The sequence below is a fragment of the Moschus berezovskii genome, chromosome 12, assembly GCF_049115385.1.
Source record: "Moschus berezovskii isolate FMDL1 chromosome 12, NW_MosBer_1.0, whole genome shotgun sequence".
Lineage (NCBI taxonomy): Eukaryota > Metazoa > Chordata > Mammalia > Artiodactyla > Moschidae > Moschus > Moschus berezovskii.
In genome coordinates this window covers 64,536,415-64,561,852 of record NC_142471.1, presented here as the reverse complement: position 1 = coordinate 64,561,852, position 25,438 = coordinate 64,536,415, and the positions used below count along the sequence as shown (strand labels likewise).

General features: G+C 51.6%; 1 protein-coding gene across 3 annotated transcripts in view; it reads right to left on the bottom strand.

Annotated features, from left to right (window-relative positions):
- Window positions 1-515: 515 nt before the first annotated feature.
- Window positions 516-25,438, bottom strand: part of UBTD1 (ubiquitin domain containing 1) — a 51,809-nt gene continuing 26,886 nt past the window's right edge. For all 3 annotated transcript variants that reach the window (XM_088842232.1, XM_088842233.1, XM_055424963.2), the window contains 2 exons: window positions 3,194-3,421; window positions 516-1,600 (listed from right to left, as the gene is read on the bottom strand). In XM_088842232.1, coding sequence (XP_088698358.1) covers window positions 1,215-1,600; window positions 3,194-3,368 — 561 coding nt within the window. In that variant the 5' untranslated portion in view covers window positions 3,369-3,421 and the 3' untranslated portion in view covers window positions 516-1,214. The remainder of the gene's footprint in view (window positions 1,601-3,193; window positions 3,422-25,438) is intronic.

The window sequence follows — 25,438 nt, the reverse complement described above, 5'->3', positions numbered from 1 at the left end:
CCTTCTGCTCTCTGTTTCTCTTGGTGGCAAGCCAATACAGGCTCATCATCGGAATGTGTCAGAGATTTCACTGTAATGTCACCGAGGGTACAGTGCACATCCCCTAGTCCCAAGGGCCTGGCTCAGGGACTAGAGAGGGAAGCCAGCACCTTTGAACTGCAGAAGCAGAGCAGCAGGTTGACGAATGCTGCCTGAGGTGCCACCTTGGCTTTTAAAGTGAGTTCACGTCCGTTATCCCATTGAATCCTGCCAGCAACGGAGGGAGGGGGCAGGGCAGGTGGCACCATCTCCACTTGAAAGATAATCAAAACAGGCTCAGAGGTTAAGTGGGTTTTCCTGAGGACCCACGAGAACGCAGGCCTGAACACCAGCAGTCTGTGGATTGCTTCACCATACTCTGTGGTGCCCGGAGCTGCTGGGTAGGCTGTACACCCACCTGCAACACCCCCCTGAACTGGCTCCAGGCTCCACAGAGCCTCAGGAGAACCCAGAGTCAAAGCCAGGCAAGCAAGAAGGAAGGAGCAAAAGGCTTTATTGATAAATATGCAGATATGTCTGTTCACAGGGACCTGCCATTGGGCCATGACCAGGCTGCAGACCCCCCACCGCCAGGGTTACAGCCAGGAAATGGCCCTGTGCAGACCCCCGGCCACCACTGCCCAGCCACTGCCTCCTCTCTGCCAATTGTGCCGGGGGCTGGGAGAGGCAGAGGCCAGCCTCAGGCTCCTGGCCCCTGGGGCTCACGCGTGGTCCCCTCCTCTCCAGGGCACTGGCTCTGCCCAAGGCAGAGTCAGGGGAGGGAGACAGCAGCTGCTTCAGACCCTGAGCATAAAACCGGAGTGAGCACAGCCATCAGCACCAGAGGACAGATCTGGGCTCCAGGGGCCTCCGGGCTGGCCCTCATGGCTTGAACCTGCCTCGGGAGAGAGAGACCAGGTGGAGAGCCCTGGTTGTCTTTTCTCTGACGAAGTTGGCAAGGCCGGTGTGTGGCAGCACACTGTTTCCTGGGTGCTGAGCACTGGTGGCCCGTGGTGTCCCCGGGAAGCAGGGTCCTCTCAGGGCTTGCCCAGCAGCCGTACATGAGAGGTGCCCCTGAAGAAAAGGACAGCTCTCAAAGGCAGCGGCAGGGTGGGGGGGCCTTGTGCTCCAGGCAGGAGGCCTCTCAGCCCTGCAGAGCGCTCCCTGGTCTCTCTGCCCAGGGGTCCGTGGGCTCCTCAGTCCTGGGGCGGTGGGGGCTGGTTGATGATGACCTGGATGACAAAATCTTTCTGGATCTTGGTTTCCTGGAGCCGCGTGCGGTCTGTGAGCAGCTTTCCGGAGAAGAACCATCGCTGCCAGGATGGCTCGATGCCCTCCTGGGTGTGCAGCTGCCTCTTGAGCTGCCCCACCGTGTCGGGCAGGCTGGCACTGAGCCTCACGTCCTTGCCCGTGGAGAGGCGCACCTTTAGCGGGAACTCTCGGCGCATGCTGGGGGTGGGCTCAGGGGGCTCCAGGCTCTCCTCTTCGGTGTGCTCCAGAAGCAGGTTCACGGGTGGCGACAGGCAGTAGATGGGGAGTTGGTAGCGATTGCCCAGCTCATCGTAGCATTCACAGAGGGTGCCTGTGGGAAAGGCAGGGCGGTCAGAGTCAGCTTGGGGACCCACTGATATGGATTAACTTGGGTCCCCTCCATCATATTCATACACTGAAGCCCTAACGCTCAGCACCACTGTATTTGGAGACAGGAGCCTATATGGGAGTAATTATGGTTAAGTGAGATCATTTAGGTGGAGCCTTGATCCAGGGGGATTAGTGCCCTTATAAGAAGAGATACCAGGAAGCTCTCTCTTCTCCCACAATGGGGACTTAGTGAGCAGGTGGCATTTACAAGCCAGGAAGACAGTTCTCACCAAAACCCAAATCAGTTGCCATTTTGATCTTGGGCTTCTCAGACTAAATTTCTGTTATTTAGTGAGCCACCCAGTCTGCAGTATTTTGCTATAGCAGACTGAGCAGATAAATATACCCGTCATGGTCACCCCACTCCTCAAACCCACCCTACAGTCAGGTCTTCCTTGTACAGCTTGTGGGGGCCCGAGGTAGACATTCTGACTCCACCAGGTTCTGGCTCATTCAACCGTAGCAAATTACTTTTCATTTGTTCATTCAACAACCCCTTCCTGAGCATATGTGCTAGGTGCTGGCATTATAAGGATGAATGAAATAGCATAGGCCCTGCTCTTCATGACTCACACCTAGTGGGCTTCAATCTTCTTACTGGTACAATGTATTGCACGTAGTAATATATTTCCTGTATCTTAAGCAGCTACTCGGAGAAGGCAATGGCAAGCCACTCCAGTACTCTTGCTTAGAAAATCCCATGGATGGAGGAGCCTGGTAGGCTGCAGTCCGTGGGGTTGCTGAGGGTCGGACGTGACTGAGCGATTTCACTTTCACTTTTCACTTTCACACACATTGGAGAAGGAAATGGCAACCCACTCCAGTGTTCTTGCCTGGAGAATCCCAGGGACGGGGGAGCCTGGTGGGCTTCCGTCTATGGGGTCACACAGAGTCGGACACGACTGAAGTGACTTAGCAGCAGCAGCAGCAGTAGCAGCAAGCAGCTACTACGAGCTGAGACTGGACTAAATGATGAATCCTAACACCCATCCTATGAGGTAGGTATCCCCACTTTATAACTGTTAAGTCACTTGGGCTTTAAATTCGAGAAGCTCAAGGTCACATAGTTAGGAAAGAGACACGGTTAAAACCCAGTTTCTGACTCTATAGAGCTTCCACTGTTATTCTCTGCTTTACACAGCCTCAGGGGCTGTTATGAACTTAGATGAAATGATGCAATAGAAGCTTCTAGCTCAGTGCCCAGCATATAATAATACTCAACAGAAGGCTGGTACCTGAGGTGTGAGGATCCCAAAGGGCCGCGAGTAATCTTTAACTTGCTCTCATCACACTGCCCTGAGGTGTGCTGCTGTCTTTCCACACCCTCCTTAGGCAAGCAGGGACTGTGCTTTCATTTTCTTGGTGTCCCCGCTCCTGGTCTATGCTCGTAACGGTTGCTTGAATGAACAAATGACCAGCCACACTTGCCACCCACAGCCTGCATGGAAGCGCCTGACATGGGGCTGGCCACTGGCTCTCTTCCACCAACAGCCCTCTTGCTCTGGTGGAGATAGCCCCTGCCCTGCCCACTGACCATGGGGCAAGGTGATGCTGGCTCCATCCAGGATGGCCTGAGCCAGCTCGTGGTCGTTGGCCTCGGCCGCGTAGGCGGCAGCCTTGAGGGCATCCCAGATCTCCTTGCGGCCCTCGAAGGCGGGCGCCGTGTCCCAGAACTCATCCCTCTTGCTCCGCAGCTGCCCATCAGTCATTGGGTAGTCGCTCTTCCACTTCAGCCGCTCCTTCTTCAGGGGCTCGTTGCGTCCTGAGCGGGACAGAAGGGAGAAGCTCTGCATGTGGAAAGCCAGGACTGTAGTCTGCCCTCTCCCAGCCCAGCTTTCCCAGTCCTCACTGCTGTCCTCACTGAACATTTGGGTCTCTGGGCCCCTTCTGGACTCAGGGAAGAGTCTGGAAACTGCACAAACCTGGGGGTGAAAACCCCTTCTGTCAGCAAAGCATACACTGCCTTTATTGCTGCTGTTTAAGTCTTGATTTTATTCTCTTTCTTTGATTATAAAATAGGACGTGTTCAGTATTTTAAAAATCTGGAAAAAAAATGTAGTTGTGTCAAAAAAAAAAAAAAAACAACTGCGACCATTTTCAGACCCAGCTTGTGCCAGATCACAGGTTAGGCATTTCAGACTCAAAACGACCCAACAGATGGGGAAAGTAAGACCCAGAGAGCTTGTCCCTGGTCTGAAGCCCCACGGGTACCAATTTAACGCCAGGGTTTCTGAATCAGAAGGTCACCCTCTGACCACCGTCTGTACCGTGCTGCCACTGGAGAAAACTTACTCAAGAATTCCACCATTTAGAGATGACCACTGCTGGGGCTTCCCTGGTGGCTCACTGGTAAAGAACCTGCCTGCCAATGCAGGGCACATGGGTTCAATTCCTGATCCAAGAAGATCCCACATGCCATGGAGCAACGAAGCCAACAGGCTACAACTAATGAGCCTATGCTCTAGAGGGTAGGAGCTCCAACTACTGAAGCCCAAGCGCCCAAGAACCCACGCTCTGCAACGGGGAAGCCACCGCAATAAGAAGCCTGACCACCACAGCTAGAGAGCACTTCCCCTGCTCGCCGCAACTACAGAAAGCCCATGCAGCAACAAAGACCCAGCAGAGCCAAAAATAAATAAATATAAGTTTTTTAAAAAAGAAGTAACCACTGCTGACACTTAGACACATTTCCTTTCAGCTCCCTTTCCTCACTTTTCTCAATAGAGCTGGCGTTCTAAATAGTTTTAAAAACAAAAAACAATTTATTTTAAAAAATAATCCTTGTTATAGAAAAGGATTTAACTGTTTTTGTGCCAATACACAACCTGCTGTTTATTTCACATTTATATTACTGTCCATGTATATTCCCATGACTAAAAATAATAAACATTTACACTGTCTTGTTACTAACATTCCACCATAAAGTTACAAAGAAGTTTTCTGAATGGTAACCAACCAACCAAAAAACCCCTGCAGCACCGGAAGAAGAAAACAATTCTGTGAAATGTCACGATTCTTGTTACGCAGCCCCAAGTGACCCCCAAGACAACTCCGGACCTAGGTCAAGACTTGAGGGCAGAAGCATCTCTCAAAGGCTTTAGGAAGCTCAGTCATCTCAAAGCTGAAGGCAGAATGAGTCACACGGGTGAGGTCGAAAGCCCTTGGCTCCTGTTACAACTCAGATCCTAGGAAAGATGGGGAACTAAAGCTGAGGCAGGACCCCTGGGCTGGAGCAGAAGTGGGGTTCCTCAAGGGAAGAGGAAGACATTCACTGTCTACCAACTGTGTGAAAGAAAACTTGTGGAAGCACTTTTCATACATCATCCGGTTTCACCCTTCCAATGGCTTGAGGTGGTAGGCATTATTATTGCTGTTTCACAGACAGAGGGCCAGGCAGAGAGACTGAATGACTTGGCCTGCAGTCACAGAGCAAGTGACAACAGAGTGTGGGTCCCACCACAGGTCACACTGAATCCACACACGGCCCTCCTGTGGGTGTGCCACGACCTGTGCAGACAGAAAACTCTCAAGCCAGACGTTTAATCTGAAGTGCTCCTGGGTTAGCACAAGGAAATGCAAATCCTCTTTGTAGGAAAACAACTTCAAACCAGTCCTCAAAGAATTCCCGAGATGAAGTTCCAAGAAAAATAAATAATAAGGTCATAGTTTTTTTTTTTTTTTAATCACAACGTACAAAGAAACAAGGCACTGTGAGCCCGAGCCAGCAAAAACAACAGGCAAGAGAATCAGACTTCAGATACGGGACTTATCAGACACAAGGGATGAAATACCAAATTTAAGAAATGAGAGCCTTAAAAATACGAACAGGGCATGGGAAAAACACCCACATAACTATCATCAGAAGTGTTCTGTGAGAGCAGTAGAGGAGAAACACTGGAGACTTTTCTTTACAGTGTTGGGACTACAGGTTCTCCATATAGAAAAACATGAAACAGGATCCCTACCTCACACCAGCCGCAAAAAATCAAAGCCCAGGTGGATCAAAGGCTTAAATGCGAATGCCAGAAAGGAGGCTGAAAGAAATAAAGGATGACAGAATTGTTTATGTGTTTTGTTGTGGAGTTTTGGCCTGGAGGTGTTTCTGCCTGGATCAATCAAATCCCCCGGCTTCATGATTTCTGAGTCCTTTTCTCTTTGGTCCTTTAGCATTGGTGGCTCCCTAACAAGAGCTTTGATCCCTCCAGATTCACAGGCTTTATGCAGTGACACCCTTGGGACCTCCGGCATATGGCACTTCTGCTCCTCCACCCAAGGATCCAGATGTCAGGACCTTTTAACTTCTTGAGCTCATTTCTATAGTTTTCCCGTCTCCTTCCTCTTTGCCAGATGTCACTTCTTCCTGGTCTCTATCTAACTGCTGCTCCTTCTGGGTAGAGGTCAGGCCCAGTTAACGGGCCACTCCTAATCTGCTGAGGATTGAGAAAGCTTTGTCAGCACTGTCAAAATTGAGAGCATCTGGTTCTAACAAAGAGGTTTCCTAAAGAAGACAGAGATGAGGCTTTGTTTGGGACATCTGTTGTTCCTGCTCAGATCCTCTACCCAACTGCCACCCTTACTTACACGGTCAGGTTTTGATTTTGTCCCTGACAATTGAGGTTGTGACCTCAGGATACCTGAAGTGTAACTGTGTATGCATTCATCTCACTCTAATATAAACACAGCCCCATGGTGTCACCTTTCAAAGCTGCCACCTGAGGAGGCCCCACGTGCCTGGAGGAGGCTTTGCTTGCATACCTGGCCGTCAGAGCCCCCTCCCCTCCAAGCAGAGAACAGCATGCCTTCCTGTCTGTGCTGTCAGACACACTTCTCACCCCAGGATGGACACGACGCCCGTGAGCCTCCCCAGGTATTAACTGTATCTGCGTCAGCCAAGACACAAAGGCTTAAAAGTTCCTCACCCTGCATGCTAGTCCTTTTAGACTGAAAATACTTGAAAATACTAGAATAGGGGGCGGTGGTAGGAAGGGGGAGGGTTGAAAGGGCGGCGGCAGGAGCCCAGCCTTCTCAGTTGGCACTGCACCTCTTCACCAGCAGGGGGCAGTCACCACGCCTCTGGGCCAGGGCCTGGCTCCCTTTGCAGTGACTCAAACACAGCAACAAAGTACCCAGGAAAAGTTCTCCAGGTCCAAGGGAAGAAAGCGTAATTCTGGATCCCTAAACACCAATGCTTACAATTTTAGACAAGATAGAGAAAAAACATAAAAGAAAGCTTTTACTCTAAACACAGAAGCAAACTGATGATTAATATTTTAAATTTCATTTCCCTAATGTCTTATGGGCATTGGAAAGGGTATGAACACTTTTATATGTGGTACAAACTGATACAAACTTTCTGGAGGGCATTTGCTATGTTACCAAAAGAACTTAAAAGTGTGCATCCCTCAGGCTCAGTGATCCGGTTTCTAAAGTGAAAGTGGCTCAGTCGTGTCCAATTCTTTGCGACCCTACGGACTATACAGTCCATGGAATTCTTTAGGCCAGAATACTGGAGTGGGTAGCCTTTCCCTTCTCCAGGGGATCTTCCCAACCCAGGGATTGAACCCAGGTCTCCAGCACTGCAGGAGGATTCTTTATCAGCTGAGCCACAAGGGAGGCCCAAGAATACTGGAGTGGGTAGTCTATCCCTTCTCCAGTGGATCTTCTGGACCTAGGAATTGAACTGGGGTCTCCTGCATTGTAGGAGTATTCTTTACCAACTGAGCTATCAAGGAAGTCCTTGGTGTCTAAGGAAGTATTCAAAGAAAATAATCACAAGTGTGTGGCGGAAATTCATCTACAAAGCTGTTTAGCTCAGACTGGCTTTCTAGAAATAAACTCAGTGCACAGGAGAGAGGCTGTATCATATCTGTGCATCCCTGGCAGCCACTCTATGATGGGGCAGAAGGAGGCTAAGTAGCATTGGGAAAGGTCCTTGATATGGTGAGACGCAGGTTAGAGAACAGCAAGTGCTCTGTGCTCCAGCTTTTATTTCTAAAAATATATGTAAAATTACATATATATATATATTAAAAAGACCGGAAGGATTTATACCAAAATGTTTGGTTATATCTGACTGGTGGTTACCAATGATTTTTTTTTTTTTGCTTCTATTTTCCAAGTTTCCAACAATAAGGATTAATACTTTAGTAATAAGATTAATGAAAATTGTTAACAATGAAAGCTATTAACAAGGAAAAGGGGTACAAAAAGTTCTGAAGAGAAGCCACAGAAAAGTAGGAAGAGTATGGGACGCCAAGGGGTGGGGTTTGAGGGTGGTGGAGAACTGGAGAACCCAAGGCCCACGGCCTCTAGGATTTCAGTTCCTGGCAACTCTGGGTGATTCTGTTCAGGGCCAGGCAGGCTCTGCTGGTTTCAACAGCAGCAGCATCTAGGGGCCTCTACTTGTGTCTCCACCTGTCCTAGTTAAGCTCCAGGTCAAAGACAGAGTAACAGAAATGGTCCTTATCCACCGTGAAGTTGACAAAAGAGATATTAAAAAAATCACAAAATAAAAGATCAAGGTACCTGCTTGTCTGGGGAGGGATAAAATGCCCATGATATTCCTGGGTTTCTGTGATTGTGGTGGGCAGGGAACTGAAAAGAGAATGTAAGTTTCTGAGCAGAGGCAAAAGCTGGTGTCTTGCAGGGTTGCCTGAAACACCACCAGTGTGAGGACCAGAGCTGGAGGGTGAGGCTGGGGTACACACTCAATTCTGACTGACAAACCCCACACCGAACACAGCAAAACAGAAGTGTAGCTGGCATGCTCATCCACACCCTAACATCAGCAAGTTCAACGGATCACCTCCAGAGTCGCTGCTGAGAGCAGATTCAGAGGGTAAAGAAAGAAGAAAACAGAGGGCACGATGTCTGGGTCGGGGGAGGATAATGATGGTGGATGCTGTGGTTTGGCCAGATAATGAATGGTGTCTGGTGATATATCACCCCCAGGGGAGGGTACTGAAAGAAGAGTGGGAGAGAGAACATTAAAGGTCCTTTCCAATTTGCACAGAGCTGGAGTGCCTCTCGGAGAAGGCAATGGCACCCCACTCCAGTACTCTTGCCTGGAAAATCCCATGGACGGAGGAGCCTGGGAGGCTTCAGTCCATGGGATAGTGAAGAGTCGGACATGACCAAGCGACTTCACTTTCACTTTTCACTTTCTTGCATTGGAGAAGGAAATGGCAACCCACTCCAGTGTTCTTGCCTGGAGAATCCCAGGGACGGCGGAGCCTGGTGGGCTGCCGTCTATGGGGTCGCACAGACTGAAGGGACTTAGCAGCAGCAGCAGCAGGAGGAGTGCCTCTATGAGCGTGTGTGCACGCACATGTGTGTGTGTGTGTGAGATTCACACTGCTTAATTCAGAATAACTACACAAGAGGGGGTTCTCAAGAATCCCTGGAAGGACAATGGGGCTGCTTCCCGGCTGCTTCCCGCTGAGCCACCGTGGCCCCGGTTCTCAGCAAGGGTCTGCTGTGTGGAAAATGGAACTGACAAATGCACAGTGATGGGGTGGGAGGGCAGTGGAGGAATCACAGCTGAGATCAGCAGAGGGCAGCGGGGGGAACTAGGAGAAAGACCTGCTGTGAGGGAAAAGTCAGGCAGTCCCTTCACTCGTTCATCTCAGACTCCAAGACATCCTTATCGTGGCTTCGGGGACTGGCACACCTGAGCCACTGGGGAGTGACACCAAGTCTGAGACCAGCCAGGGGAACCAGAGATTTCCCAGGACAGTCAGTCCACCCAAGCCGGGAGACGGCTCTATTTATACCTGTGGCAATCCCCAAGCTCTATTTCCACACTCGTTTACCAAGCTCCAGCTCCAGGTCCCTGCTCCAAGGCTGGGGCCAGCAGTGTTTTCCCCAGAGGCACTGATTATGTGACAAGCCTGGGCGTGCTTGGGCTGGTGGGAGAGATGAGGCTCCAGGCAGAAGGAGAAGGGACAAGGGCCTCCCCATCCCAACGGCCTGGGCCGCAATGGCCCTCTGACCAGGATGCAGACTCAAGTCTCTCCTCCCTTCCTCTTCCGCCCTGGCAGGCAGAGCAGGGCTGCAGGGGGCTGGAGAGACGTGGCTGAAGTACCGCACCTGGCAGAGGGGATAAGAGGTCCAAAAGAACAGTGGGCCCAGAAAAGGATCAGCCTGGCCAAGAAGGGTGCAGGCAGGGGAAGCGGAGCCCAGGTAATCCCTTCAGGAAGCACGGTATTTATAGTCAGCCTTAACCCAGGATGACCCTCAGAGCCTGGGTAACCTTTGAAAGGAAAGTGCTGGCCCAGCTCTGCTCAGCTGGGGCCTCCCCACGTGGCCTCTTCACAGCCTGGACCCATCTTCCCCATTCACTCCCTCAGGCCCAGCTCCAGGCTTCAGGGAGGGAATGGGATGGGGCCAGTTGCTAAGTGACAGCCCAGGTTTCCTAAACTGCAACCCTTCCTAGGACAAGTCTGGTCTCAGGGGTCCTGGGCAGGGTTGAAGGACTCAAGGCTCCTCTGGGAGCCCTGAACTCAGCTCTGTGAATGGCATCCTGCCTGGGACAACTGCAGTTCCCTGAGATGGTCCAGTCTTCCCCCATGAGGCTAGGACCACCTCAAGTTCATCACTGGAATCCTGGGGGCAGGCACACTAGCAGGTCTCAGCCACTGTTTGCCCAATGAGCGATTAAATGAAGTGAAAAAGCTGTTGAGGAAAAATGGGAGGAACTGGCGAGGCAGAAGCCAGATCAGAGATGGGGGAGCAGAAGGAATCTGCTAAAAGAAATTCCAGGAAGGGAGAGAGGTGAAACACAGGGGGAGGCAGGCCAGGAGGGACAGAAACAGTTCCTGAGGTGTACAGTGAGGAAACCCGCTGGAGGATGGGGGCCTGGATGTCAGAAACCATGCCCAGTGAGGGCCTGGAACCTTCCGATGGGATAAACGAAAAGTGCAGCCAAGGAAAACAAACTTACCCAGAGGCCCCCTGCTTGGGTGTGGACAAGGAGGGCACAGAACCGTGGAGACAGTGTGTGCTTTCACTGCGTTTGCCCGCAGCACACACATTTACTGGGCTGTGCTCAGGGGAGCAGGCCCTGCATCTGCTCTCTGCTCTGTGCCCCCCAGCCCAGGGTCCCTGGCAGTAGGGCCGGGCAAGGCAAAAAGAACGATCCCATGTTGGGCTGGGATCAACTCTCACCCTGACCTGAGCTGACTTCCTGCATCCCATTTCCCGAGGGAAAAATTGGCCTTTCTGAGCTCTACAAGCAGAGCCCCCAAGTCCCGAGGGCCTACTCTGGGATCCAGGCTGCCACACAACCAACAGCTCCTTTTCTGGGGCTGGCTGGGGAAGAATGATGTATTTCATAAGCAGAGTTAGCACATCAGGTGTTTCAGACAGTAGTTCTGCTTGTTTTAAGTTCATATGAATTAAAAAAAAAAACCAAAAACCCTCAAAACCCAGCCTGTTTCTTTCTCATAGTTAATATATTCCTATCCTCATCACGTGCTGATTTTTACTCCTAGGTATAACAGAGTCCTGGCCTGAATGTGAACAGTCCCAGGACTACCGGCTCTAGGAGGAACCTAATTACAGATGATTGTGAGTTATCAGACACTTTAGCAAAGGCTCTCTCCCCAACCTGGCTACTCATGTATGCATGGGGGCTTCAGAGATGGACAGTGTGGGGGTGGGGGCAGCCTTGGTTACTGACCACCTACGTGAGTGCAGGGACCCACCTCATCACTCTAAGCCTCAGTGTTCCCATCTGTGAAGAGGACGTAACTGCCACCTCATGGAACTGCTCTAAGGATTACAGAGACCACTCTGCCTGGTACTTAGTAAAAGACAGCAACTATTGTAATCAAGCCAAGTCAGTAATGCTCATTTCCTTTATGTAATGAACAGAATGAAAGGTTACCATCTTTTTTTTTTTCTTTTTTTACCATAGAGTTGCTGTGATTTTGAAAAGTTTGAAAACTCCTGCTATAGGGAACTCCTGGTCTCCATCTCATCCTGTGCAGAAGGATGCAGGGGGTTAAATGAGGTTAAGTTTGACAGGGACAAAGAGAGGGTTTGATGGATGCTCGCTTCCCTGCACAGCATAGGGTCAGCACTTTTCCAGGGGCAGGAGAGTGAGGATGGCGGCTAATAAATAAAACAGGAACTCCCCAGAGGTTGCTGGAAAGGTCTCCGGTGTCTGGCCAGCTCCCCTTGCTACCTCAGGACTCTAGAGAGGAGAGACAGGTCACCTCTGCCACTGCTTTCCACAGCCCCGCAATCAGGGAGGGAGGGTCCCTGCAGCGAGGATCCATACCAGCACCAGCTTGGCAGCCGGGTGCCTAGAGGCCTGACTTCTGACACCCAAGACTCGGTCGCCCTGGACGTCAACTGCCAACGGTGCTGCACTCACACCTGCGCCACTCCATCAGGCCAGGTCCCCCTGAGCCTGGCAGCATCCTGAAGCCAGGAGTGACCTTAAAGTCATTTACCCAAGACTCTTCATTCTACAGATGAGGATGAGGCTCTGGGGGGGGGGGTGTCATGTGACCTGTCCCAGACCCCCACAGCCTTTGCCTGTGTGCATGTCAGGGTGGGGGTTTGAAGGGTAAGTAAACTGTTTTTACCTAACCACTCCACTGCCAGTGAAAGCTCAGTTATAACTACAACATTAAAACATCGAGTGTGACCCCAAAATAATGAGTACTCTGATAGGAAAAGCAGTGAGCAGAACACACTTCAGGAACAAGAGTGGAGGAGCTAAGAGGCGGCCTGACCTTTCCTGTCCTCACCAGGAAAGAAAGGACTCTAAGAGCTGGGCCCTCCCAGAACACCAGGGCCTGACCGGGCATCCACAGCTCCTGCAGGCTTGACAGAAACACAGACTTGGGCACCAGCCCAAGACTCTTAAGACTCCGCATGGTTGGTTTAGGGCTCAGTGATGCAGACTAGGGGCAATTCAGACTCTGCGGGCACTTTCGGACACACTCACTGCCAGGAGGAAACCTATTCCGGTGTCGAATGGACCAAGTGGTTAGAAAGCTAAGTGTTATAGTCACCCTTCACTGAGCACCAAACAAGGAGCAGGCAGGAGGACAGAAAGACACAGAGCCTGAAGGTCAAGATTCTGGACTCAGAGAGACTGGGGTTTAAACATCAGCCCTGACATAAATCAGTGGCGTGACCTTGGGTAAACGCCCTAAACTTTCTAGCCTCCCCTTCTGAGAAGCAGGGAGCTAATTACAGCCCACTTCTTAGGGAGGGGGAGGACTGAAAATACATACATATATATTCATTAGCTAATAGGCTCAAGAAGATTATATATAATAAATCAACTGACCTACGCCCCCACACCTGAGGTGCAGTCTTCCTAGTACCATAGCTCTAGCTCCCTCCGCCTGAAGACTAAGATACACACACACCAGCTCCATACTGGCTAGAGGAGGCATTACTACTGTCGCTGAGGTTGGTGTTGCCATTATTATTATTAAGCCACCAGCTCTACTCTAGAACGACACCGAAGTCACCACCCCGTCACAGGGTGACATTTTGCTCTTCTCCAGACTCAAGAGTCCTCTTCCCTCTACTGTTATTCCAGCTTCTTTACCTTTCTGTCCACCCTCCACTCAGCTAACCAGTTCACCTAACAGCCCGCGGAGGTGTGCCCAGCACCAGGTGCCCCCGGGGTTCTGGCTTCCTCCGCCGAGCACCGGTCCCTCCGCCTCCAAGGCAAACACAATAGCAAGTCTGCCCAGCACAGCTGGGGCTGCAGCTAGAAGAGACCCCACGACCCTTCCCTGGCTGTGGCTCTGTATTCTCCCGACCTGGCATTCATTTACAGTCCACACTTGTCTTTCTTTCAGGCCTGTCTTAAGTGGGTGAACTTGGAGTCAGAAGGCCTGGGTCTGTTTCCAGGCCAGCCCTTCACTCTCTGCGCACACCTGCCCAATTCTGTGCACCTCAGAGATGCTGAGATGCCCTGGGGAGCTTTAGTGAGAAGTGCCTGGGTCAAGTGTGAGGTGCACACAGATGCTGGACACCCCTGAGATCTGGAAACCCAGCTTTTTCAGGCTCACCCACTTTCTCACACGGTGAAGCTCAGGGCCCACAACATTCTGCTTGTGGAGCAACAGAGGACTCCTCATCTGAGCACGTTCGTTCTCCTCCAGAGCCTGGCTCAGGCCTTGCAGGCAGCAAGCTGGGCCTGACTCATTGTTTCCCCTTTCTCCTCTACTGCCTGTGAATCATGGACCGGGTCAGGCCAGCATCCTCCCTGATTTCCTTCCCATGCTCTGCCTGCTCCTGACCTCCATCCAACAGGACAGAGCTTCCCTCCGGGCCCACACGCACCTCACCACTGGCCCTGTGGGGTGTGAGCATCCCACACCGGCCCTGAGTCATAGGTTGCCTTCCGTGTGTGCATGTCCCCTGCACATTGTTCTGTCCCCTTGCAACTTGGCTGTCAGCTCCTGGAGGGCAGACTCTCGAGAGGCAACAACACAGCACGTCAAGTCCAAAACCTGGGTGCCTGGGCCTCAGGATTCTGGTTTAGTTGCCTGGGGTAGGGCCCAAGCATCAGAGGGGTTTAAAGGCTCTCCAGGCACTTCTCATATGTGACCAGGGCTGAGAAGCACTGATCTGGAACTAGGCCGACAGCCTGACTGGCTGCTTTGACTGTTTAATGAGGCCTCTGAGAGGGCCTGGCAGGGGGGTGCTTGGGGGAACCCCAGGCCTGCCTGAGCTGACCATCTGGACTGTCCTTTGAAGGCTCACAGCTAGAACTGGCCATAAGGCAAGGAGCAGAGGGCTCAGGGGACCCTGTGCCTTGGGAAACCCAGCTTCACAAGCCCCTCTTTGCAGAAAGGCGCGGGTAAGCCAAAATGAGAGGCCCAGAGTGGGGCTCTGGAGTCAGATAGCCCTGGACTAGCTGCCTCACTCTCCTTACCAACAAGGAGGGCCCTTCCTCTCTCCACTCTGCTCAGCCCGAGGCCTGCTCTCTCATGCCTGTGTGACCAGCACCCAAATACCCTCTTCCGTAGGGACTCAGGCTGAGCCACAGACTTTTGGATAGAAAACATGTAGCTCCAAGGCACTGGGGGACAGTGGGAGAGCAGAGGGAGGGAGGTCCTGTTTCCTAACAAAACCCCCCACCCTCTCCCCAGCTGCTCTGGGCAAGAAGGAGGGAAAAACCTGACTCATCAACACTGTGTGACTCACAGGCCGACAAAACTCACTCGCCAGACGGGCAGGGACAAGAGCCTGCTGCTCCTACCACAACCAGGGGCCATGGGCAGGTAAAGCCCGTCCCCCTGTCCCTGCTGCCAGGCCTGAGCGGCTGGCCTGGCAAGAGTACCTCGCTCGGCTTGGCCCCCTGACAGACACACCCTCGCGTGGCTGGTTCGGGACTAGCAAGGGGCAGGGCCGGGAAGGGGAGAGAGCTCAGGAGGTCTGGAAGACAGAGAGGTGGCTTGTGTGAGCCCAGGTAGTCGAGCCTCCAGACCTGTTTCCACAGCCATAAAATGGGAGCCATGAGGTCCACCTTAAAGAGCTAGTGTAAGGATCAGGCAGGCACTGTGTGTAATCTCGTGTTGTGTGAGGAGCTAAAAAATGGCAGTGATTATTATCAGTCACGTTAAGTACTTGATTTAGGGTTATAAAGAGTTTTTTTCATATAAAGAGGTTTTTTGAAACATCATTTTAATTAATCCTTACGACAACCTTGCCTGGCAAGTATTATTACTCCCATCTTACAAATGAGAACACTGAGGTTCAGGGACTCTGGAACAGTGGTAGGAACCCACTGAGTGGCTTTAGATCCCTTCACTTTCAGCCCAGTGCCTATCCCAGACCCTGTCCTGTTCTGCATGCATGCCACATCCCCAGGGCTGTGAGAAGGCGGCCCTGGCTGGGGCTGGGAGCGGGTAGGGGAGATGACCCTCTCTTTCCTCTGACATGCATAGTTGACAGGCACAGAAGCCGCTCTGCCTCCAGCCCAGGAGGGAAGGCCCAGCTGGTGGCACCACTGACCAGTCCTGTGTGCTGTGAGGCATCGCTGCCAGCCCTGCCCTGCCTCCCGCTCCGCCTGGCTTGACTCGAATGCATGTGGTGCCTCCGGAAATTCAGTCATTGATGACCATGTGTGTGTCGGCCTCCATGCCAGGCTGAGAACTCTTCAAGGTAGCACCTGGTCTCGTTAGTGTTGGCATCTGAATGCCCAGCCCGGAGCCGGCTAAGCAGCTCAGTCGGGTTGCCAGAAGCCTCAGACTCCTGGTTCTCCCACTTACTTGCTTGACTTGGGCATGCTATTCACCCTTTAAGAACCTCAGTTTCCTCATCTGGAAAATGGGGATAATAACAGCTACCCTTACAGCATTACTATGAGAACGATGGTAAATACCAGGAGATTAATAATCATGGCTCACATATACTAACTTATCATATGTCAGATGCTGTTCTAAACCTTTACATGTACTAAGTCACCTAATCCAAAGATCACACAACTAGGTGGCAGGCTAACTCTGAAACCCGCAGAAGGTTTGACCTTCTCCTGAGTGTTGAGGGCTTGGTAGGCTGTGAAAGTTCACCATGGGAGCTACTCCAGCAGATGCTCAGAAAGCATTTCTGAGCTGAATCGATGAACGAACCTCTTTGGGTCTAATTTCGCTTTCATCCACAAACATTTATTACTGAGTCCTATTCTGTGTACAAACAGAGTTATTTGAAGTTCCTGTGAAATATAAAGTAAAAAAAAGAAAAACAATTGTTTTTTTTTTTAAAGCAAGGCCTCCTCACCCCTCTCAGGAGGGTAATGGGATCCAGATTGCCAGAGTCAGAGGCAGGGGCCCAACCCGGGAAGTTCCCCCAGCTCCTCCCCTTCCTCAGAGAAGGTTCCAGTTGGAAGGCCCTGGCCCTTCAGGAGGAGAGAAGACGGAAATGGCTGAAGGTGCTGACTGTGGTGGCCTCCAGGGTGCCGCTGCGGGTGGCTGTGTGGAAGGGCCTCTGGGCACCCAGGTACCTCGGGCTGTTTGTTTTGGCAACGCCTGAGGAGGCGGTAGATCGGGGGCAGGGAGCTCCCAGGGGCTGAGGGCCTCCAGGGGTGGGCCTGGCGCCTGTGTGGAGTGCAGGAGAGGCAGGGCCCGTCCTCCCACACAGCACAGCCCGCCCTTGGCCAGGCCGCAAGGGCAGGCCCCCAAGTTAAACAAGGAGAGGGCGCCTCGACCAGCTCCAGGGCAGCTCTTCTCTAAGCGGCAAAACCCTCATTTCAGAGAAAAGAGGGAATGATTTTCAGAGAAGCTCACTTACCATGGGAGGCAGGTAAAGTGGAGCTGATGGGGACACGTCAGGGAGAACACAGATACGACACATTGCATGCCCACCCCTCCCGACAGCCCCCAGGAATCCCAGGCTCCAGTCCCTACCCTCACCACCCATGAGGCATCTTGGGGACAGACCCCGTTCACCTTCAGAGCAGCTCCTGACTCGGCTCTGAAGGCTGCATACCTTAGCCCCAAGACCACCTGGTTGGTTCAGCCGCTGTGGCCTGAGGCAGGTCATCTCCCTGCAGGCTCCCATCTGGAAAATTAGGCAGCTGGACTTCTGGCTCTAAGACTCAACCCAATCCATTTGTGGACAGACCTGTGCGGGGCTCACAAGGGGCACAAGGACAGCTTAAAGCAAGAGCCTGGCCCTCTAAAATTTCATGGCTCCCACACAATACTGCAAAGCAAACCACACGTGCAACCGTGCACGCATGCACACAAGAGCTACAAGAGTCGGTGCACAAAATGCTGCAAGACTGGCAGGAGAGACAGACTCTCAAACACCCATGGGACCCCCGCTGAGTGGAAATGGCTCAGTCTCGCGCATGGCTAACCGCCAGCGCCAGGCAGTGTGCAACCCCGGGGAGCAGGACACAAGCTTCGACCGTCTCCTGGTCAGGGCTGAATCACTCTAATGATGCACACTGATCCTTCCTCATTTGGGGACACATTATGTTCACACTCCTTATTTTGAAAACACTTGAATGCATAATTTAGGAAACTCTTGTAGTGTGTTACTCTGCAGCACATTTAAAAAATATAAACAAATGTATGATAAATAACTGATCCACGCAAATTTTGTTCAAAGAAATCCTGACTCCCACATAAGACAAACTGCTCTGTACTAGGGCAGAGAGAGGTGTGTGGACAGTGTATACCAGAGCCCACACCCTGACAACCAGACCTTGTTTATGCATCTGTCAAAGGGGTGGGCAGGAGCTGGGTTAGAACATTTTCACACGCCAGCCACTTCCATCTCTGACCCTGTGACAAGGACTCTGGAAATAAGCAGGCCCCAGTGGAGAAGGAAATGGCAACCCACTCCAGTTTTCTTGCCTGGAGAATCCCAGGGACGGGGGAGCCTGGTGGGCTGCCGTCTATGGGGTCGCACAGAGTTGGACATGACTGAAGTGACTTAGCAGCAGCAGTGGTCTGGGAGGTCAGGATGGGGGCAAGCCTCACCCTCATCCTTGCATTTCAGACCTTCGATCTCTTCTCCCTGAATATACAGACCCCCTTCGAGCTCTGCTGCTGCCAGGGAAAGAGACAGCTTCCAAGCTCTGGGCCTCAGTTTCCCTCTGGGGTTATGGCAGTGGTAGTGGTACAGGTGGTGGTGCTTGCAAACTGTCCTGAAGGAAGATCCAGATACAAGAGAACCAGCCCCATGGAGAGCCTCCAGGCTGTCTGGAGCTTGTCGGCCCCTGCTCGGGCTCGCTTTCTCTCCGGCCCCTGATGCAACCAGCCTGGCCTGGGAGCAGCCCAGCTAGCCCACACCGAAGTTCACAGGACCCTGCCACCCCACCCCCAAAGTAACCCAATTCTTCCTGGTCAAGTGACAGCTGGAGGTGGGGCTAGGGAGCCCTAAAGCGGGAGAGGGCAACGGTTACTTGCTACCAGGCCGCTGAGGCCCAGACCAAAGGGTCGTGGCCTAGATTCATTTCAACACAATTCTGCACACCCACCGTGTTCAAGATCCTACCCGACACTGAGGGGTCTGAGATTGTGAGGATATCTTCATGACCTTAAGGTTTAAACAGCACCTCCTCGGAGAGGCTTTCCCTGCTGCCCTAACTAGGGTGGGCTTCCCCCAACCTCCTGCCCCATCCCAGTCTCTCCTCTCCTAAGTGGTGAGATCCCGGTTCTCTGCTGGTGAGTTTACTTCTCTTTCTGTCTGTCTCCCATCAGAACACCAGCCACGCATAGGCAGGGCCCTGGCCTCTCCTTCACAGTGGCATCTGGCACCTCACACAGTGCAGGTCCTCGGTATCAGCTGAAGGAGTGAGTGAACGAATGAAGGAATGACTGCACCACCAGACAAGCCAGCAGTAACACAGATTCAGAAGGCGGTGGGCAAGCAGAGGAGAGAAGGAGCACATCTGGGAGGCTCCATGGGGGAGATACGATGCTGTGAACTTGGCCTTGAAGTGGGTGATGGAGTAGGTGTTCCAGGCGGAAGGTACAGAAGCAACAAAGGCCTGGAGTCATGCCGGAATAGTGAGTGCTGGGCAGCAAGACAGGCTGAAGTCTGATGAGTCCACCCACGCCCCGATGGGTGCCCTCTCCCGGGCCCACTGTCCTCCCACTCAACACTGCTCTGCACTCTTTGTTGACCAGGTCAGGACTACAGAAATATCTGAACACCAGCTGCAGTGTGGTAAGCAGGGGTCATTTCTAAAACAAACTCTAGTTGTCGTCTCCTGCTTTCTTCTTTTCTACTGCCCACCCCTGGCTAACTGGTTCCAGTTCTACACAGCCATGCCACCACTGGGGGACTGTGGAGCAACCCCCAGCCTTGTCATGACAGAGACCTCTTATTACCCTCCCCGACAAGCGTCCGAAGAATTTCTCTCCAACTACACTTAGACTATATTTTTTCTAATGGAAATGCTAAGACATCTGTCAATTACAGCTTCTGATCTGTATATGTAAATGAGTGGCTCATGGAGCTGATAGAATTCCAGACCAGAAAAGATGCTTTGCTTAATTCTAGAAGGTTGTGATGCTTTTGTGACTCAGTTATTTGAGGTCAAGAGATGGGCCAGGAACACAAGAGGTGAGGAAGAATGGGCAGAAAAACCCACAGGCCCCACCTCTACATCCAGATGGGACTTCTCCACTGCTCACACAGTTCTAGTAAAGGGAAGAGGAGCCTGGGGCACAAGGCAGGAGGGGAGGCTAGTAGGAAATTCTAGCCAATCAAAGGCTTTCAACAGAGTTTTAGATCTTGGGCTGTGCTGTGCTTAGCCGCTCAGTCGTGTCTTAGTCTTTGCGACTCTATGGGCCGTAGCCTGCCAGGCTTCTCTGTCCATGGGGATTCTCCAGGCAAGAACACTAGAGTGGGTTGCCATGTCCTCCTCCAGAGGATCTTCCCAATCCAGGGATCGAACCCAGGTCTTCCACACTGCAGGCGGATTCTTTATTGACTGAGCCAGCAGGGAAGCCCCGACTTCTATGCAAATTGGTGTGTGTTGGGGGGGAGGGGGCGGGAATCAAGGAAGACTGTGAGCTTGACACCATTTTTCTGGGTAAAGGTCTAGAGCTGGAATAACTGCTAGGGGTAGGTGGTGGTCCTCAGAAGCTATGTGCTTCCCAAGAAAACAGGCACCTTCAAATAAGCCCAAGTTTATAAAGACAGTACTAGCATGGGCAGGCAAAAAATATCTGGGGAATACACACCAATTTTTCCACCAGTGGGATGTGGTGATGGGCCTTTAACTTTCTAGAATATATATTTGTATATACATTGACTTTTTTAAAAAACAAGGTTTTTGTCGTGTGTCTACGTGTTTTAAGCTTTTAAGTGTGGTTTGGTAGAAAACTTTATAAGCCTTATGGGGAAAGGCAGTAGAAGATCCTTGTCATGACAAAGCAGAAACAGCTCAGTCAAGATTTAGGGCGTCTTCTGCCCACAAGGCACCTCTAAGGAAAGATTCTTTCTCGAAGTCCTGATAAAGCTCTCCTGCATAGGAGTTGTACTACAAACAAACTACAAGGGCAGGGCTGGGCCTCACCCATCTCAAGAGCTCCAGGGCCCAGGCCAGTGCCTGGCACACACAGGAGCTCAACAAAAGCTGAGAGAAGGATCACACGGGGGGACAGAGCTCAGGTCTTCTGGCAGGAAATGAGGGCGAGAGTGCGAGAGGTGACAACAGAGAGGATCTGCCCAAAGGCAGAAAACACCCGACTTCCCAGTGGAGCCACCCTCAGGCCTTGGTCTTAGGTGAAGGCCGCCAGCTGGGTGACCAGGAGGGCTGTAGCCGGCCCTGCCTGCAGGGTTTCCCAGAGGAGAAGGCTGCAGGGCCTGGCCTATCTCTGGCAGCTGGGCCATGGCCCACAGCGCCTGCCCTGCCTGAGACCAGTCTGACCAGGGCCGCAGATCTGTGTCAAGCAAGAGCTGACCCAGACTTGGGGGGGCAGGTCAGACCTCATTCCCTCAAGTGTGCTCCACTATCCCGAGGCTAGCCAGGAACAGCCTCCTCATCCCCTTCCCCACCCCCACCCACCCACCACCCCCCAGCGCAGAGGAGAAAGGCAGGCTCCCAGGGGAGCTGAAACCCACAAGAAAGCAGGGCCGTGGGAAGGCTCCCTGGCATACAGGATGCAGCTGGCAGCTGGGTGCTAGGAGACCACCTGTTTTGCCCCAAGCTTTCCCGCTGCCGTGGATCATGCCGACAGGCTGTGGCAGTGGGGAGAGGCAGCAAACCCGGGGCAGCGGGAGGTATCTGTTTTCAGCACAGCCACTAAAGGGACTAAAGAGCCCTGTGGGCTGGGACAGGCATCCTCTCAGTTGCAACTCAGCTGGGGCCAAGAACTGCTGAGGCCGGCAGCCCTGTGCGGGGGATGCTATTTGCTTGCGGGTGAGCATCCTGTCGCCGTGGTGACCCAGGGAAGCACCAGGCAGGAGGCCAGCCACAAGGCCAGGAGCCGAGCCCTCCCTGCTGTAGCCTGGCCTTGACCTTTCCAACTAGGAAAGCAGGTTCAAAGCACTTCTCCACCTTCCCTGGACCTGATCATGGCCTGTGTGGGCTGTAAAGATGCATGAGACTTCATCCTTCCCTTAGGAGGGCACAAGACATGCCCAGAAACAAGAGCACAAAGTCAGAGAGTGATCAAGGCCGTAAGAGGCATGGACAGGACCATCAGGGCTTTAAAGGAAAGAAAGAGCTCACCTTGATGGAGGACATACAGGGAAAAAGACTCAAAAAGGCTCTGGGAGGAAGATGGCATTAGATAACAAACAAGCAAAGACCACCCCTCACCATCACCCCCACCTCCGTGGACAACCACAGCAGCCAGGTCAGCTCCAGGGTCAAGAGATTACAAACCAAGAGCTTATTGGTTCAGGGTCCTCCCTCCAGTTGGCTGCTTTCCTGACTCAGCTGGTCCCCTGCTACCTGCTCCCCAACTGTCTCACCTTCCTAGCCCTCAGAGTCCCACCTGGCTGCCCCTCCCTGCCTCACACTTATCAGATGGCTCTCAACCCAGGCCCCAGTATCACAATGTTCCTACTGGCCTTGGTCCCCAGGTCTATGACCTCACCTCTAGCCCAGCCCAGCTCAGCTTTTCTGTTCTGGACCTATTTGGAGACTACCTTGTGGTGGCAAATTCTTACCCCAGATCCCACCATGTTCCTCAACCTGCAGGATGTTCCAGACCTAGGGAGTTTCCAGTGTACAGCAGTTTCCAATGTCCCCGGAGTGGGTGCTCAGAAAGGGTTAAAGCGTCGGGTTCTAGACCCAGAGTCAGAATTGGTCCCAGGAGCCCCGGGAATGCTGCAGCCCAGGATGGACCCCAGGACCTGCCATGGTGAGCACAACCAGGACTCCTTTGTCTAACTGCCATTCTTCTCATTCCTTATGTTGTTTAAAAGATGACATATGCAGAACTTCCCTGGGGGGCGGGGTCCAGTGGTTAAAAATCCCGCTTCCAAAGCAGGGGACACAGGTTCAATCGCTGGCTGGGGACCTGGGATCTCACAGGCCACAGGGCAACTAAGCCTGTGCACTGTTGCCCTGAGTCCTGAGCCCACGTGCCACAACTAGAGGGGAGCCCGTGCGCTGCTGCAGAAGATCCCTCACCTGAAGCAACCAAATAAAATATAAAAATCTTAAAAAGTACATGACTTTAAAAGTGACATATGAGCTTTGGTACATATACACAATGGAGTATTATTTAGCCATTAAAAAGAATACATTTGAATCAGTTCTAATGAGGTGGATGAAACTGGAGCCTATTATACAGAGTGAAGTAAGCCAGAAAGAAAAACACCAATACAGTATACTAACGCATATATATGGAATTTAGAAAGATGCAAATGATAACCCTGTACACAAGACAGCAAAAGAGACACAGATGTATAGAATAGTCTTTGGGACTCTGTGGGAGAGGGTGAGGGTGGGATGATTTGGGAGAATGGCATTGAAACACGTATATTGTCATATGTGAAATGAATCACTAGTTCAGGGTCAATGCATGTTATAGGATGCTCGGGGCTGGCATGCTGGGATGACCCAGAGGGAGGATAAAGGGAGAAGGGAGGTGGGAGGGGGGTTCAGGAGGGGGAACTTATGTAAACCCGGGGCGAATTCATGTCAGTGTATGGCAAAACCAACCAATATAATATTGTAAAATAATTTGCCTCCAATAAAAAATAAATTAATTACCAATAAAAAAAAATAAAAGTGACATATGCTACATAGAGAAAAAGTACACAATAAAACATAAAAAGAAAAAAAATTAAAGTCACCCAGATCCTGACATCCAGCAATAACTGGCAATAAGACATTGCGGAATTGTCTCTCTGCTCCTCTCAGTGAACACACGTATCGCAGGGAACTCATAGCATGCACAACCCAAACTCACACCATTAGTACGTCCTTGGTCCTGCTTTTGTTTTAAGCTACAAAGCCAGTGATTTGTAGCCCCTGCTGCTCACCAGATTCACCTGTGGAGGCTCTATAAAAAGGCAGATGCCCAGTGGTCCACCCCGTGAGATCAACTCAGGAAATAAAGGAAATCCAGAATTAATGAGACACTTCCCCAAAATCCCATTGTTTTTGTTTCACATAGACTCATTCAATAAATATTTACGGGTATTTGCTACATGTTTAGCACTGTACAGGATGTAGTTCTTCACAACAAAAAACTTACATCATTCTCCATTCATTCATTCACTCATTCAAGAAAATGTTTTGAGCTTCTCCTATGTAGCAGACCCCGTGCTGGGGAGCAGAGACGTAAAGTCGATGAGACAGGCTCTCAAGGTCAGAGCTCGTAAGGGAGACAGAAATGTAAGGAGATAGTAGAAACCAACGTAAACAGAAATGCAAGGATTGTGATCACACAGGATCATGGGAACACAGGAGATGGGGTCTCACTCAGTCAATGAAAGGTCCTGAAGTCCGGTCCAAGTCCAGGGATGAGTCAGCAGGGTTTGCAGAAGTGAGCCAGGCAGAGGAAGCAAGGGGAGCAAGGGCCTGGAGGTGAGCAGGGTTAGGGGAAGCACAAGCAGTGCTGCCAGAGGGCGACATGCAAGGCAGGAGGTGACCTGCAAGGCACAGCGGAGGTGAGGATAGGCTATGGAAGGTCTAAGGCCAGTGCAGACATTATCATCAAGAGCTAGAAGAACCCAGAAGAGATGTTGGAGAAGAAGGACAGGCATCTTGGAACCCACGCATAGGGTGGGTTTGAGGGGAAGAAGGCCGCTGCGATAGCTCATGAGGGAAAACAAAGGCCTGGGCTCCAGCTGCATGGAGGGTCTGTTCTGTGACAGGCAGAGTCTTGGTGAGATGGAGATGAGGGGAAGATTTCAGAGGTACTTAAGTCACACATACAGATAATTTCTTATTTTTCACATTGGCACAAAAATCTTCATACATAAAGCTTTGCACATACTTTGGCTCACTTTCCTATGATAAAAAGTCCTTGTGGAATTTCTAGGTTAAACGTATGGATATCTCTAAGGTACTTGGTTACCTTTTGCCAAATAACTTTCCGGAAAGACTGCATCAATTTTCACTTCTACCAGTGAAGTGCACAAGAGTGCTTATTAGACCCTCTTTGGCCTTCAAAACAGAAAAGCAGAGGTCAACTCACATCCGTTCCTCTGCTAGGAATGAAGACTTGCCAGAGACTGAGTTTCTGCTCAGCCCTGAACAAAAATGACTGCGCCCAGGGCAAGGTTGCTGGGCTGCTCCAATGGGACACAGGCTGAAGGGTGTACTGCCGTGGAGCTGGGGCAGGACCAGGGAAGGGGCACTCTCTCCTTGCTCCAACCCTTCTTCCTGCTGCCAGTAGCCTTCTCTCCAGTGGCTGTGTCATTCCCCTGCTCAGAAGCTTTCCTTTGCTTCTCACCACCTCCAAAATAAAAGCCAAACTCTTCAGCATGGAAATCAAGGTTTCTCAGGAACGCGATCTTCAACACACATTTCTGTTCATTCATTTATTTACTCAACAGACATCCGAGTACCTGCTATTTGCCAGGGACTAGACAAAACAAAATCCTTGCTCTCACGGGGCTTACACGTTAGTGGGAGAGACAGACAATTCACAGGTCAGTATAGATGTGCCAGGCATTTGTATGTGTTATGCTCAAAATAAAGCAGAAGAAATAAAGTCAGGAGAAGGGGCACAACTTTAGAAAGGGTGGCCAGGGAAGGCAGGTGCAAGGAGCAGGTGCAGAGGCCAGAATGCAGTGAGGAGTGAGCCATGTGGACATCTGGACTCTCTGTCTCCCCACTATGCTCAAACCACCCCCGGGCCGGTGACCCTGCCCG